This window comes from Aphis gossypii, chromosome 3 (assembly GCF_020184175.1).
Source record: "Aphis gossypii isolate Hap1 chromosome 3, ASM2018417v2, whole genome shotgun sequence".
Taxonomy (NCBI): domain Eukaryota; kingdom Metazoa; phylum Arthropoda; class Insecta; order Hemiptera; family Aphididae; genus Aphis; species Aphis gossypii.
Genome location: NC_065532.1, coordinates 33,958,344 through 33,976,168, shown reverse-complemented (window position 1 = coordinate 33,976,168; position 17,825 = coordinate 33,958,344). Strand labels below are relative to the sequence as shown.

General features: G+C 25.4%; 1 protein-coding gene across 4 annotated transcripts in view; it reads right to left on the bottom strand.

Moving 5' to 3' along the window:
* The window catches only part of LOC114121090 (small conductance calcium-activated potassium channel protein), a 235,440-nt gene that overhangs the window by 108,840 nt on the left and 108,775 nt on the right, over positions 1 to 17,825 (bottom strand). For 3 of the 4 annotated variants that reach the window (XM_050203982.1, XM_050203984.1, XM_050203983.1), the window contains exon 4: positions 11,729 to 11,848. The exons of the other annotated variant lie outside the window; for it this stretch is intronic. In XM_050203982.1, coding sequence (XP_050059939.1) covers positions 11,729 to 11,848 — 120 coding nt within the window. The remainder of the gene's footprint in view (positions 1 to 11,728; positions 11,849 to 17,825) is intronic. 4 annotated transcript variants of the gene reach the window in all.

Below are 17,825 nucleotides of genomic sequence, written 5' to 3'. Positions count from 1 at the left end.
CAATAATATATATTATTATAACATTCATATTTCATAATTATTATTATTGTTGTTTATGATATAATATCATATTTATGCAGCTATATAATATAAACCGTACCCTATCGCATCTTTATTATTATCTACTATGATTTATCGAATCGTTGCTTTAAATCAATTAAATTAATACGATCTCAACTTTTGCTATTGTTAAAATAAATTATAGTTTTGAACAATTTTGATAAGTTCTACCAAATAACACTTATTTATTTATTAGTATTTGTATTGTTTTGGTTTGCTTCTAACTGGTTTATTGGTCTTGTACAGCTATTGTATTGTAAATATACGTGAATAAGATAAAAACCACAATATAACTAATAATATGGTTTTTGATGAAATAATAAAAACAAATTAAATTCTTCTACGTATTTTGTTTCTATTTTACTAACATTTAGTTTTGTATTTTCCTCGAAGAGTTCATTGTTAGAAAATGGAAAACATAAGTCAAACCTATTAAAAAATCCACATTAATAATATTGGGAATTTTCGTATGTATTTTCGTTAGTAATTTATGGTATAATAATTCTTTTGCAAAAAAAATAAAATTCTAAATGATTTGTGGGATTCGCGGTGTGGTGAGTAAATAGTTTTAACTTTTACTGGAATACGTCATACAACTGTATTGTAAAACGTTGGTAGCGATTGACGGTTTATGATCTGATGAACTATACTGCGAATTTCAATTGAAATACTGCGCCAGACTTTAACCGACGTGCTAAATAATGTCATGCCTATTGCATACCACGAAGGTATACATGTCGAGCAATTTAACCCAAATTCCACCTGCGTATTTATAGTGAACCGAATCGGGTTTATCTCGCGGTGCCGCACATAATATCGTGACACTATACATACACCCTTCGGTACCCATACATATTTATCTGTGTATGTGTGTCTGTATGTGTGTGTGTGTGTGTATGTATGTGTGCACTACATACTACTCGTCCTATAGTACACTCTTCCTCCCGCCGTGCAATCGTAAATTCCGTAAACCTTGGACGTTAACACGGTCAAACAACCCTTTCGACCGTTTTGTAAATGGGTTTGTACGACGACGAGGATCGACGGTAAACAATGACTGGTGTGCAAACGAAGGGGTGAAACGCGACACACTGCAGTGGCGGTGTCGCTATATAATATACACACACACACACGCGCGCAAATATACTGTTGCCACTACCGCGGGGGTAGTCGTAGGTAGTCGCCCAAAGCCATTCCAAACAAATAACTCGCGGACAATTAGCGAGCGCTATGATGAAAATCTGTTTTCCCTCTATACCTATTCCGCGTCTTGTGCAGTTATCCGACTTGTATACTCCGTTCGTACGACAACACCGCCGCCGGCGGCACTGTTCGTTGGTCCGTATCGATTCAATTATTCAACCCTCTGGTACCTCCGCCGTACCCCTTTCGGTCAGGTGTTATAATCCATTGTGTAAGCACGTGTACGTTTACCTGTGTGTGTGTTTGAGTGTATGTGTGTGTGTGTATGAGTAGTATGTGTATGTCTGCGTGTGTGTGCGCGCGCGCGATTACTAAATGAGCGTAAATTCATACATGAGTTTAACCGTTACATACCGTACCAGTCGGTATGTGGAATCGGACGAAAGGTCGGGGGACGACGAGAGCAAAGCAAAACGAAAACGAAAAGAAAAAAACGGATGGGAAAACTCTACACGCGGAGTGATGTTAACACATAACCGTCTCGACGAGACTCGTTTGTTTGGAGGTGTTGAGATAGGTTATGTTTATTGAGCTCGTACAGTCATGTAATAATAATAACGCGTCTCTATTCCGGATAGTTGCGTTTAACGGCCGTTGTCCACTTATTAACCCTTTCGTGAAATACATTTATTACACACTATATTATCATCGGCACTGAACACTGCCGAAACGGTTTTGAATAATATATACCCAGTGATCTCGATAATGGTTAAGGTGAATTCGAACTCTTTGATATTACGCGGAAGTCTAACTATTGTACTTCTTACACTGAAAAACTGTTCACAGTATATGGATTATTTCGTGATGTCGTTTTAAGGGAAATACATATTTTTTAACACCATTTATGAAAATATGATTATTTTTGACACACTTAAATCGAAATCATTGATTTTGATTGATAAAATCAAATTTAAATATAATATCTATTGATAATATTGTTTATTTAATTTTGTATAGTGAGATTGTGTTTATAAATGATGTTCATGATGATTACTACTTATATCGTTGTAAAAATGTAGTGTTACAAATATTTATTCTTCTAAAAATTTAAAAAATCAACGTACCTCCCAATTTTTATAGTGAAAGACAAGAAAAAGATGTTTAAGACGTTGGATAATAATTATTATACTTTAGTTTATTATTATTAATATGTTTATATTGTTTATTATACCTTATATACTATATTATGAGTATAATGACTAAAATTGTGAGTTTAATAAGTCGAAAACGTCGTTATTATAAAACTCGTAAAATGTAATTTCATTTTAAAGCTAAGCAAATATTATGAAGTATTTAATTTTCAAAATCAATACATATTGCTTAGTATGTACTGTATGTTATGTATTTGATAATTTAATAGATAAAAAACAGGATCACAGTATTATTATGTTGTAAGTATACATTAGATAGGAATTACAAAATTCAAAAACTAAGGAAATACTTTTGAAATGAACATCATTATTTAGTGTTTTAATTATTACATTTAATTTATTATAAATGTCTATTATTTACATTATCGTATGATTTTTAAAACTAATTTTTGTTGACATTAATTAATACATGAAAAAGTAAACATTATTATTTATAATTTGTAAATTATTTAAATGGGTAGATTTAATGAAAAAATAAAAAAATATATTATAACATTAGCCATCATATTAATTTTAATATTATACCACTAACGATAGTAAATTATTTTTAAACGGCAAATAGTAACACGGCGCATTAGATAGGCAATTTAAGTACCTATTGTTATTGATATATTTATTCATTAAAATTATCAAACAATTCTCTTAATGTGCAACTATTGCACTAATAAATTAGGGAAATAGCATGTCTAAATGAAAACATCACACAATACCTCTTATAATGAAATTTTCTGACTACTAAGATAAACTTTGTATTTAATTTCGTCATCTCACAATACAAATGTATATTATCTTTATTAAATTATATCTTTATTCTTTACTCAAAGAAAAACACGCAAATGCATTAAGTCCTGAGCCCAAATTATATGTAATAAGTAAAATCGTTTTTCTCAAAATTTAATATTTCGTAAAACGTGCAAAAATCGCTAGCTTGCTGTTATTGACCAAGTCATAACTAGCCGTGAATACCAATTAATACGAATATTCAAATATCGTTCATAGTATTCATACACATCCTAAGTATCAAACGAGACAAACATATTTGAATACTTGATTCAAATATGTCATTATTTCAACAGTGTATGGCGTACCTAGGGACCACATTGAATTCTGGATATTCGTATACGATAACGAAGTCACTATAATAGTTAGATCGGATGCAAAATAAATGAAACACAATAATAATATTATCGTCAAAGAAAGTGAGTTGAGGACGGAATGAGTGGTGTATTGATTATTTTCGTTCTCTTTGTTTTCTCTGCCCGATTGACGGGGTACTGTAGTACTACGACACCATACTAGACGGGATGACGTGGAAATGAAAGAGACGGCGGTAGTCGAATGTTAAAAGACGGGGAGGGAGGAAATAACGATTTCTGTAGATGTAAAAAATGGACGAGGTCCTTGAGGGAGGAAACAAAAGCGTTTAATAGACTGTCGTAAAAGACTTAAGATTTTATCGTGATTTAATATCACTGCCCGAGATCTGGTTGGTGGTGGACAAGAGGAACGACTAATCGTTACAATGGCATCCTCAACTTTTTCCACCCACTATCGTCCCTCGGGGATCCAGAATTGACTTTAGTGCTCATCATAGCTAAGACAGTGGTGCTACTCCACCGGCTGACGGTTCATTACCATAATATTGCCGTTGCAAAAATAAATGCGTAAAACATACATATATATATATATATATATAAATTATATAACATAATACAGTATATATGTATAAATAACCAAGTAATAAAGTGTGATAAAAGAACAGAACACCCTATTTCTCATCTTAAGTCAATAATTTTACCAGCTATAATAAAGCGGATTTCTCACATTGTTATTTTTGTATGTTTACCACAACTTTCGCACTGTATAGGGTCATGTCGACATCCCCGTGGAATTTAACCAGTAACTGGTGTACAATTCATGTCTAGAATATATAGTGTTCTCTTGTTGATCGCTTATTTTTCTTTTCTCTGTAATTTTTTTTTATTTAAGTAATTCAAACATTTCAAACGCTTACGCAGAAGATAAAGTTGTTATGATCTAGTAAAATATAAAATGTACAATATTATATACTATAATATATAATATGTATGGGAAAAATACTAAAAAAAGTGTTGAAATACAATATGAATACTTCAAAAGTCATTGTTATTCGTTGTGCATATGTGAAACTATGAAAATTGTTTTTAGTATTTTTGTCATGTAGCGAGAACAAGTGTTTTGATATAAATACGATTAAAGTGATGTTGATGTTTTTCAATATTAATATTATTGACAATTTCATCATTTACAATATGTATTTCATAAAACTAAATAATAAACATGTATAAATTCTATACATAATAATCTATCACAATTGCCATTATTTTTATACAATAAAACAAAGTGATTGATTAAATTAGTTTTATATACATTTCTAGACGGATTTAATGGTATAATATATATAATTCTAAAAATAGGTCGTTTATGTGTTTTTTTTTTTAAATCAATGAGTAATGCAATTCCGATTATTTATTACAATCATTTTTTGATGGAATTATATTTTATAAATAAATACTGTCTATCCATAATCATTATAGTTCAAGAAATTTTATCAAAAAATTATATAGATATTTAGTTTCTAATATTATTAAAAATATAGTTTTATCTTATAATTAATTTATAAAATTTTTGTTTGTTTCGTAAGCTGTATAAAAACTGGCCAACCTTTTTATATAGGTATTGAAACTTTAGATTTTTTAGAGAATGGGTTTTATATAGATTCTTTAACCATTCTATGTCACAACAAATTCTCAGTTTACATCCATATCTAGATTGATCCAATATAGTCTACTTAAAGCCCCTAAATAATAATTAATACATGTTTCCATTTCTCAACTATTTTTTGTCTCTCTAAATGAATATTTCTTGAACAAATTTGTTTATTAATTCACATACAAAAAAAAAAAAATCGATAGTTAGTTAAAATATAGTTTTATAGCGTTCAATATTCAGTAGTATACTGTTTATTTATAATTGTAATATATTGTTAATAAGTCCACTAAATTCTATTTTTACAAATTTAAAATATAGGATTTTATCTCGCATGAATAACGATTATATTTTTTTCAACGCTTTTCTTGTGATTGTTTAAATTTATTTTTAATTACCTATCTTAAATTATTTAACAATTTGTTTTTAAATTCTGCCGAATAAATAGTATAATTAAGTATGGAAGTCAACAATATTAAACAACGATTGTTTCTTATTATTGTTTAACTTTTAGCTTTATAAATACTTATATCATAATAAAAGTAACTGTACACAACATAAAATAACAATATAAATCAAGATAACAAGTAAATAATTTAAATTTATTACAATATTCTCTAATGTAAAATGTATATTATATCTCATAAGTTAACTCTATTTGGACAACTTTAAACATAATAATTTATAAGTATTCTTACTAACAAAATTGTACAGCTTTCTCAAAAACCTGTGATAACAAAGGTTGTTAGAAATAGGGTCCAATCGAGGGTTCAATCGAGTTTAATACATCAAGACTTGAAAATACTTCTGAAGTAAGTTATATTTATTAATATAATTAATACAGCTTATGAAAAACACTAACATTTTATACATTTTTTATAAATTACAGTATATTGTTAGTAATTTTCAATTTTATTATTAATTAAATAATTATTATAAATATCATAAATATATGAAAAGATTATTATAACAATTTTTTGTTAAATAGTGACAGCAATTTATATTTGATTATTTAAATTTCATTCCAAATTTATTATATTAAAGAAAAAAAATGATTTTATTATATAATATGATTAAAGTGATCATATTATATTATACGTCATGAGTTTATTTTTTTTATGGAAAACGAATTTAAAAATTTCGTAGTATTTCTATGAATATCAATGATTTTGATAACTAGAATTTAGAGTATAAAAATAAATATATTTTTGAATACATTCCTGGTATAAATAGGCCATACGGTTCTAACCATATATTGGAAACAGTTCATCTCACTGAATGTTTACTTAATTTTTTTTTTTTTTGACGTTTAGGCAGGAAAATATATTTACTTATTCCATACTGGGATATTCGTGATAACATAAAATTTGAATTTCATTCGGTTATAAAAAAAGGTTATCATTATGTGTCAAGAAAAAGAACCTTTTATAGAGACATTTTGTTTGCTAAATAGTGCGTTATTGTTGAACACACTGTTACATAGGTTAATAGACATCCGTACAATTTGCATAGTGTGGCGGATATTACGGTCCAGGAAAACACACAAGGAAGTCGTTGCATCCGCGATGAGTATAATGTATACAGTTCCTTTATATTGTATCACAACAATATGACTATGCTAAAATACTGTTGGGTTAACCTAACCCGGAGGGTAGGTTGTGGGCTGTGGCTGACCAATTTCCGATAAACTAATCTAGAAATGATAATACTGTTTAACGTACATAACCTACCTACGTGGTATGAATATATAATATATATATTAAACCAGTTTTGTACATAAATAAATGTAAACATAATATGTTATACAAACGAGTGTATTCATATGTATATATTATAATAAATTTATAAGAGTCAATGGTGCATATACAGTAAATTATGTATAGAACCTTATTTATATTTTTATAAATTGTAATTTTAACAACTCAAGACTCTATTTTTTTTTTTTTTTTAAATAATTATTCCACCTTCTAACTTTTGGAACGTATATTGATACTAAAATTATAAACGAGTTAAAATTATGATTATTAAAATAAAATAAGAAATTAAAGAGTTATCGTTGAAAAAATTTTTATATCCCTTTAAAAAACTACATTATTTTATATTAGTATAGTTTTTATGATACCTATATATAACGTTAATGAAATATATAATACAAAAATAACCGATTTATTATAGGTATTTAATAACAATAATTTTGTGTAATACCTATTCATAGTTGAAAATTGTATTTTCATTTTACTAATACGTTTTACAGATAAAATTTAACTATTTTTGTTATATGATTTAAGTACGAAAGAATATTAAAACAAACGTTTTTTTCTTAAATTTTATAATAGCATATTATTTTAATAACATCATAAATTACGTATATTTAAGTGCAACTTTAAGCTAGGTGTTAAATATATATTTTTTAATTATAAATATAAGTAATTGGATGTTAATGAAGACCACCTTACTGGTAAATTATATTTCAGCATAAAAAGAATAATTTTATAAATTGTATTTATATACCAAGTACCTAAAATACATCTTATATATGTATAATATGTATGTGTGTGTGCATCATTTATTTTTATGTAGTTTTTAAGGGTTTATTTATGGAAATTTTCGAAGTTGTTAATTACAATTTCTCTTCTTCCGCACTCACAATAATAATCACATAATAATAACGGCAAAAAAGGATTAATTATCTATATTTTTTTTTTCGTTGATGGGAAAGGGGGGATTGCTGATTTAAATAAGAATTGCGTAAATATACATTTATTCTTTTTCGTTAATCTTTGGCGTTTCACCAATTCTCTAGTACTTATTGTTTAAATATATGACGCGGGAAAACGATCTGTGAATCCACAACATTTAAGTATAAAAGACGTTTTGGGAACAATAATTGAAGAAACACAACAATAATAAAAGAAAAAAAAATACAAAAACAAAAACAAAAACATCATCTACTTATTTGTTGTAGATGTGTGTTTCTGTGAATGTGTACTGATTATGTTCAGAGAAAATAATACAGCTGAAAGACGAGGGACACAGTATTGATCATACCATCTGTTTGTTCTGATACACTTTGAGACCGAAAATGTCATTGTGTTAGAATGTTTAAAATAAATTAAGTTCTTTTAGATATTATTGGGTAAATACTTATGCATACTAAACATGTATATTTTCTATGTCATAGAGTAAAATAAATAACAATAAATAATATTCACAATAACATAGATTTTTATACATATTTTATTTTCAACTAATATTAAAAATAATTTATTAATTTATAAATATTAAATTTAAATGAATGAAATGTAAAAAAAAAAAATATAGTACTTTTAAATTCGTAATTAATTTTTTTTTTCAAATTTTAGCACACAATTATGTTAAAGATAAATAAAATGATTTTATTTAGTTAAAATGTAATTTTTTAAACTAATAGATTTTAAAAAAGTAATTTAAGACTATTCAATTTTTTTTTTTATTTGATCTACTATGATTAATATAAATATAATATCATATAAATATAAATAAAAATTGTTTTTATTATTATATTTACTTAGCTATGTATGACAATCGTGTTATACATGTATGTAGGCTCAGGATACCGCGTATTATTTTTTTCCAACTACAAAATATTCATGGAACTATAACGACAAGGGTCCATAAGTTGGTGATGGATGATGGTCATGGATTATATTTTACCATCATGAATAATATTATACTCCGTGTAATGTGTATTTACATGATATATGTTTTAATATATTTTTATTATTTATAAACCATTGATATAATTAAAACGCTTTTGAAAGACTACGCATTCAAAAAAAAAAAAATATGTATATAATAATTCAATAACTAAATCATATTTTTTTGATTTGTAGTAATAAAATGATTTAGTATAAATTATGATCAAAAAGTATTACATCATAATATTTACTTAATTCAATATTAAAAAATGTAATTATTTACAAACGTTACAGTGTTATAAAAAATAATTATCATTACCTAATTATCTAATTATTTAATTATAGGTACGTAATGATATTGCAAATACAAATAAAATAGTTGTATTTGTAAAAAAATTAAATATCTTTTTTAAGAATAATATTTAACTTAAAAACTATAAATGTAATTTTTTAGCACCATAATCATACGAGTTTATGGCAAGAGAATAAATACAAAAAATGTTTTATGGTATAAATGATATAAATAATTTTCAGGCTTCAACATATTATATTTAAATTTATCTAAATAATATGTTTAATTTTTTTTAATTTTTGAGATTAAGTTTAATTGTTAATCATTTTTTTTTTAAACCATTTACTTAGTTAAAATAGTAGTATAGAATATACAATTTTAGAGAAATAGGGTGAATTCGTTTCTTTTAAAATCTGGATTTTCATTAAATTGTTTTTCAATAGCCTATCATAACATACAGGTCATTGTACGAAGAATACAAATGCCAACAGATGTCTTTATAAGCGACAAGTTCAAATTGACTTTATTTGTTATCACTTAATTTTCATTCAACTAAGGCGAATGCGCAACAAGCTACTCAATATCATCGGTGTAAGAGGTATACTTGTTTATGTTACAGTAAATTATGTTATACTGGAAAATAACGATATTTACCGGATATTAATGTTATTTAAATATTATGCATGTGGGAATTATCGTTAATTTCTAGTGACTTGTGTTAATAGCCGTATGGAATTGGGGATATTGGATATAATTTGTAAAATTGATTTTCGGATAGCAATGTTAAGGTGGCTGCTGGACTAATTGCGGCGCCAACTAGGTAAACTAATAAAACTTTATCGGGCACAGATAAGGGGCACCTGCATACTATAATACGACGGTCGTCCAAAATTGGTGGATGTTACATTTGGAAATACAATATCTAACGAAAAATTATACAACTAGTTGATTGTACTTTAGTATATATTTACGACTGTCTTCGTACGTATCAATTTTGAATGGCTATTGACATACAAACTGTCCGTACAACTTTAAACAAACAAATTGAAAATACCCTTATGAATAAACGGAATGATAATAATTATATTTCGTCTACTAAGAATTATAGTGATATAGTGATCTTATTGAACAAATTAGAAAATCAATAATGCATTTAAAAAGTATCTAGTATAATGGTTTAGTCAGGGCCGTATTACCGCTTAGGCTGTATAGGCTAAAGCCTTTGGCGGCAAATGTTAAAGGGCGCTACAATTTAACGGTCCAAATGAAATAGCAAATTTTACCCATGTTAATTAGGCGGTAAATTTATTTTAGCCTATGGGCGGCAAAAACCTTAATCCGGCCATGGGTTTAGCTGAGGGTACTCAATGGAACCAACGCTGGCATTCCAAGACTGATAGCAAAAATAAAAATTGTTTCTGTTCTAGTAATATCTAATAATATCTCACGTATTTGATCATTAACATGATTGTTCGTTTATAACAATAATTATGTATAAATTTGGTCAATAATGTCAATAACCGAAGACTAACATTATTTTCCAATATAACATAATTTACCAAAATAAATTATACTTATATAACATTTATTTATTGTTTTTATAATATATAACTTCTCAATAAGAAATATTATAAATTAAAATATATTTTATTCAAAATTAGTTTATTATTTTTTTTAGAATGTCGTGTTATAAATTATAAAACGATTGAAATTCTTGTACAACCTCCATGGCATATTTAACATTTTTAAAGTTTATAATTCTTGAAATATTCCTTAAGCAAAATCTCTATGGTTATAATATAATATTATAAATATTTTTAAAATTGAGAATTTCTTATGTTGGTGTTATGTTTTATTTTACATCATATTTTATAATAACATCAAAGAAATTATTATTTTAATTTACATATTTAAAAAATAAACGAATGCATCTGACATATTTGACTAAAACGATAATTCAACATTTTCAACATTTTAATATAATATTTATAATGTTGATTTTATTACATCTATCGTACAGATCAGTATTTAACTAAACAAATGCAATTATAACATATGGAATATGGAAAACATTTTAGGATGTTTTTGTCAAATATAGAGATTTGTAAAAAGATGAATGATTCGCTCTCTGAGTGTTTTGTTGTCGGAAGATAAGATCGTAATAGTGAGCAATTTATCATATTGTGCTTGTTTTTTTTTATACATATATTTTTTTTTCACTATAACAGAATGTGCGTTTTAGTCACAATTTTAACGTTATTGCAAAAATAAAAGTAAGAGGGAGTATAACCAGGGACCAATAAAAATGGCAGGCAGTGACTCATGTTCGTTGAAGCGTCGTTTATCTGTTTCAGTCACAGCATGTCATTGGTAAAAAGTTTCTACTACGGAGTGGGGGGGAGCATATAAAGTGTTGCATTCAAAGCTCGTGCATTTAAAATAATTGCTAAGTATCCGAGAAGCCGGAGGTGAGCAAAAACTTGTGCTATTTTTATGTGTATTTAATAATGGCGTCGGTGAAAAAAATTTCCAGATAAACCATAAACATGTGTGTTGAGTATTATAGTATTGTGTGTGTGTGTATTTTTTTTCTGTACCGTTTTGATGATTGGAACTGTGTCTGAATTCGCAGCTTCTGTCAATGCACGTCTGAGTCGTGCCCGACGCGCCTGAGTCCCCTGAGCCGCCAACGTCTGAGCTGAGAGCAGGATTCCCGCCTGGATCCCATATAGAATAATTTTTTGTATAAATCAAACTAATCAATATAATATATAATTTTCATTAAAAATTATATTTTTAAGATAATATATTGTTTTAGTTAAAAATGACTTTCTCATTTAACAACATTTTCAGTATCATTATGGCAATAATATACATATATTTTTTTTTCACATAGGAATTAAAATAATATAATAAAATATGCTAGGCTATTGGTTGAATATACTCGCATTTAAATAAATAGTTTAATAGAGCATTTTCATGAAAAAAGGCGTTATATGTAGTTAGTGAAATATGAATGCATGCATTATATTATTTATATATTATTGAATTATGTATTTTTAACATGCTATTATAAAAAAAAAAAAAGTTAACATGTCATGATGATTATATTATACAGAGTTAATATACAAACGAGCAGCAAATATGGTAAAATTACATAAAATATGTACCTACTGTTTGAATATGTATTTCATGTTATTGAAATTAGAATATTTGAATAATATTAATCCTAAAAGCTACTACAGTAACTTCGAAGTTTTGAAACTTCTAATGAATCGGTAGGGAACCCTTAACTTTAGATTTAGACAGTTTGAAATATATTATCCAATTTATTTTTAATTTTAAAGTTTAAATGTAAACAGATACTTATGAAAATTGAGTTGTTATTATTTTCTACAAATAATCATTTTCATTACTTCTCTAGTTTCGTTTCTGATTTAATATATGTAATAACATACATGTATTGATTATATTATGCAAATAAATTCTATTAGCATATCAAATATGATAATGTAACAAGGTTTATTTGATAAAAGATAAATAAATGCATATTTTTTATTGTGAATTATTTTTATTGCAGTTATTATTAAACAATATATTCTATACAATTTTATCTTTTACTCATAATTAATCTAAGTTATTCTTATTTTAAATTCTGAGCGAAGCGATGAATGTATTGATTTTACAATGAAACATTATTTTTTATTTGTTTATTATTATCTCTTGGACCAGTAATAATACTTAGATTTTCAACTTAGAAAATAGTTTTTAGTAGCGAGTTGTGTAAACTCTTTAATTATTATAGCTAGTGCTTGAAAATTTTTTTTATAAAGATCATAATATGAAACCATATATGATTTAGGAATCTAAAAAATATAAATACAGTTTTTATAGCCATTTTATAGGTACTAATCTAAAATGTTGAATGTAAAATAATCAATTGATTTTTTTTTTTTAAAATAGATTAATAGAAAAAATAAAAATAAAATTATTTTCTAGTAATTTTTATTGACAATTGAAAATGTTGTTTGAGAATATTACGAAAATTGAATTAAATAATTAATATGTACGAAATTTTAAAATAAATGTTAATGATTTTATTTAATAGTTAAATATGTAAATAGATGAATATGTGTGCTATTGTTTGAACATATTTATATAAGATAAAAAGTAACACGAGCTTATAATTTAATTAATCGCCGTACACTTTGTAAGTTATAATCATCATAGAATTTCATTCAAGCTAATATTCTCCAATATATTCTTCATCAAAACATTACGTTTTATTTCAAATAGATCATAATTTGGTAGGCAGGACCAACATATCAATAAATTACACCTAATCAAAGATCATTTTTCACTAGTGGACAATTTTTCAGTGTTACAAATATTATAACAACTACTTTCTGAAATAAGTAATTGGTAATTTGTGATTGTTAGCTAAGACTTTTCAATTCAACGACTTTGATCTGAATATTTACAATAAAAACCACATATAATATTAAATGTATAATATGTTAATGGAATATATTTTAAAATATTGTAAAATGTCTCCAATACTAAAATATCATAATTCATTTAACATTTACAATTTTATAATTGTAATATATATAAATAATAAGTACCTAAAACCTTTATTTATACAATACTATTAGTCACCATACATTATAATATAATAATTAATAATATCCACATACGACAATGATTATTTAAATTTTAAAAGTCTCTAAACAAATAGAATATTTGTTATTGGTTCAATAACTTCGTCATAGGAAAGAAAGATCTAAAATGTTACATAATAATCCACCTACCTCTATACTATTGTGCTAATTTTAAATTCCCAATTATGTTACATTGTTCTCTTATTCGTATAGGAAGCGTTTGGAAATTGAAACTCACTCTAAAATAGCGTTGTTCATTGTATTTAGACATCAACTACGTACACTATGTTCTATCGTATAAAGTAGGTACTTGGGTTAAGGTTTTAATTAAAACATAACGTTATGGAGTAACTTTACCAACGTGACCGGCGGGAACTGTAATTATTTTTAAAGCCCTTGGGAATATCGTGTCATTCGACATCAGGGAGGCATCTCTATTAAACATAATCAACCATCTTTGCTGGTCGAAATATTTCATATCATATACAAACCAACACACCATATCGGTGACTGGCGAAATACTATCGTGTAGGTAATTGAATTAATCTTCCGGTGGTTGTGCTATACTATGCCCATATATTTAAGTCTTTCTCAGCAGAATATTATTATATTACTTTCAAGACGTACCTTACATTTTGGATCTACCTAATAAAAATTTGATGAATCTGGTGACGTCATCGCTATAAATTTATCGTGGTTCTCACCCACATATTGCATATTAAACACACAATATAGATACAGTGAGCTCGTAACAATTCTTAGCAAGTCAACATTCAAAAAATCAACAATTAGAAAAATAATGTTTTTTTAAACTATTAAAAATTTATTAATATTTAGAAAAACCACATTTTTTTTTGAAACTGAATGTTTCAATCGGTATTTAATAATTGCGGACAAAGTAATAAAAACCATGTGAGTTGTGGATGAAATACTAAAAAGTAACATATGCGGACACAAATGTATCATATTAATAAAATTGCGGACAAATTTCCAATTAAATTTTTAACACAACGATTGTGGACGTCGGGCAATTATTGTTTGATATCGACGATTATAGGACTGATAATTTATAAGATTGTGCAAGTGCTTTTGAAACGACCGTATAAAAATATTTATTGCATATATTGTAATACTTAATGCAGTCATTAGGTAAAGTATATATTGTTAGCATTGATTTTAGAATAGTATGTTCTATAATCAATGGTACTAGGTATGAAAAGGAAATTTTTATAAAAACATATTTCGGGCTACCATTTTTGTCATCTAACGAAGTAGATAATAAAAAAAAAATTCCACAAAATCTATAATATATACATAATAAAAAAAAACATTTACAATATATAATAATAATAAATATTTTAAGAAAAACGATTGATGTTTTGCAAAACAGAAATATTTTTAATCCAGACTACCAATGTTTTTAGGTAGCTTGTCCTAAGTCTTGAAAAATTGGTGAAGGGAAATGTTTTTATTAACTTGACGTCCGCAATTAGTATTATGATAACATTGATAACGTAACTCGTGTCCGCAATTGTTATATTAAAATATTGACCTCAATAATTCGTCCTCAACTAGTAGATACCTACTTATGTAGCCGTTTGCCCGTTTCAATTATCAATCATACGTGTAGGTTTATACCACTAGTTATCCATATCAAATTTAAACGATTATAAGAATTATGTCGATAACAAAATGTATAACAAATTTAAATAGAATGAAATAATTTAAGCACTTATATCATATTTCAGTAACACATATTATATTCAACAAATGGAAAAATTTAAGTATGATATAGAAACAATACAACCAATAGAATTCTTCCAATGTCTGTATTGAAAGGAGTTTGTTTTATCAAAAATAAATTGAGTGCATTGCACATTAAATGTTGTTGAAAAATTACTTTTAATTATTCATCTTGGTATTTACAAATATATACAATTAATAGTATAAAATAATAAATAATTCTTTATTAAAATAAAAAAAAACTGAAAATTAGGCATTGTTTGAGTAATTAATTATTGCCACGGTTCAAAAAAATGAATAAATTAACAATCTTATAATAATTATAACTTAAATTATTTTCTGAGTGCCATTGATTACACGAACTTTTAAAATAATATTATGCATTGTGTATTATTTATAAAACAAATGTATACTATCATATTTCAATAGTTTTGAAAAGTTTTGTATAAAGATTAATTTTATGCATTTTTTTTTTTTTACTGAATTCTAAATATTATGATTTTAAAAGAAAACTATTTTTTAATATATTTTCTGAATGTTAAAGTTTTAATTCACGTTTCTAGAAATTGCTTCAATATCCATATGCCTTAACACTATTAAAATAAAAATTAGTTTAATTTTTATTACATATTTTATTTACTTATATCAATTGCATATGATTTTAAATTGTTATTTTACAATAATGATTATTTTATAAATGCATATAATTAAGGTATAAAAATAAATCAAGACATTGTAACATATAATTGTATAATTAAATAAATATTTTAACTGAAATTAAATAAATACAATTTTAATAATTGATAAGCTAACGTTATTTGAAAAAAATTATTTTAAATGTAGTTAAATTACTTATTTTTAGATAAACTTTAAGAATATAAGTTTAAAACTATTGTTCTAATATAATAAATAGTATTAAATAATATATTGTTTAACACTTCAATATATTTAATAAATAATATATTTGATAAATTGCTTGTATGTTATTTTATTAGAGCTGAGATACTGACATTTGAAAATTGATCTATTGGCCATTCATTTAAATATAAAATAAAAGTATAAGAATAATTTGAAAAAAAAAACGTTTCAACTTTTATTTAATTATTATTAAAAAGTTCAAAGTTATTATTTTATTATTGCATGCATATTTTTTTTTTATTAGCGAAGCTTTAAAATTTATTATAGTATTAATAAAATGCATATAAAGTGAACCTTAACTATGTATCTAACCTAACAAAACAAAACGATAAATAAGTTTGTTTTTGAAAAAAAAAAAACTGTAGTGACTATACATTGACAGAATGTATTATATTATGTTTTGTAAAACAAGAAACATGTTTCTATTGTCATATTGTATTAATCAAATCAAATTTGACCATTTTAATGGTTTTAATAGAAAATTAATATTTTTATGTAATTAAATTATTATTTATGCGTTAAAATATATTATGTTGATTTTATATGAATACATAAATATATTCATCAGTATGCGTAGAATAATAAAATTATATGCGTTTTTAACAAATTTTATCATATATGTTTAGCATTTTTTTTTTAGCATACCTACATACAATTCTCTATAAAAAATCTACAAAATGTATAGAATTGTTTAGATTTAGTCATAATATGTATATGATGTATGTGTATATATGAGTTAATTTAATATCTTATTTACATTTTTTTATTAAAAAAAGAAAAGAAATTTCATATCTTACTGTGTATTAATTGTTAATCAGTTTTGGTTTTAATTTATAATCTGTGTGAATAACCTTTGAGTAGTTTAGTTTTAACATAATGTACACATTAACTTTCATAACGTACTGTAATTCAAACAAAAAGTAAATAATGCATTATCTTTGAGAAACAAAACAACTGATTCAAATAGTAATTTAGTTTCTAAATGTTTCAATTTTAGGTATGAAGTAGTCTGATGTCTATAACTCTTAAATAAACTTTTATTAAATGGCGTCAATAAGTAATAACTATATTTTTAATATTCCTTATCTTAAAAATATTAAAAAAGAAAACATAACAAGTATTTTCGTTAATATCTTCAGTAAAATATCATTTTTAAATTTATTTATGTTTGTATAAATAGAAGGTACGTGGATTTTGAGTATCTACAAAAATTTCTTAAAACATTTATTTTTCAAAAAAAAAAAAAAAGTAAATAATATTTTATATATTATTAGCATGCATAATAATTTAACACGTATAAATATTTAGAGTTATTGATTTTAATCAAATTTGTTTAATTTATTTTTTTAGTAATACAAAAAGACATTTCTAT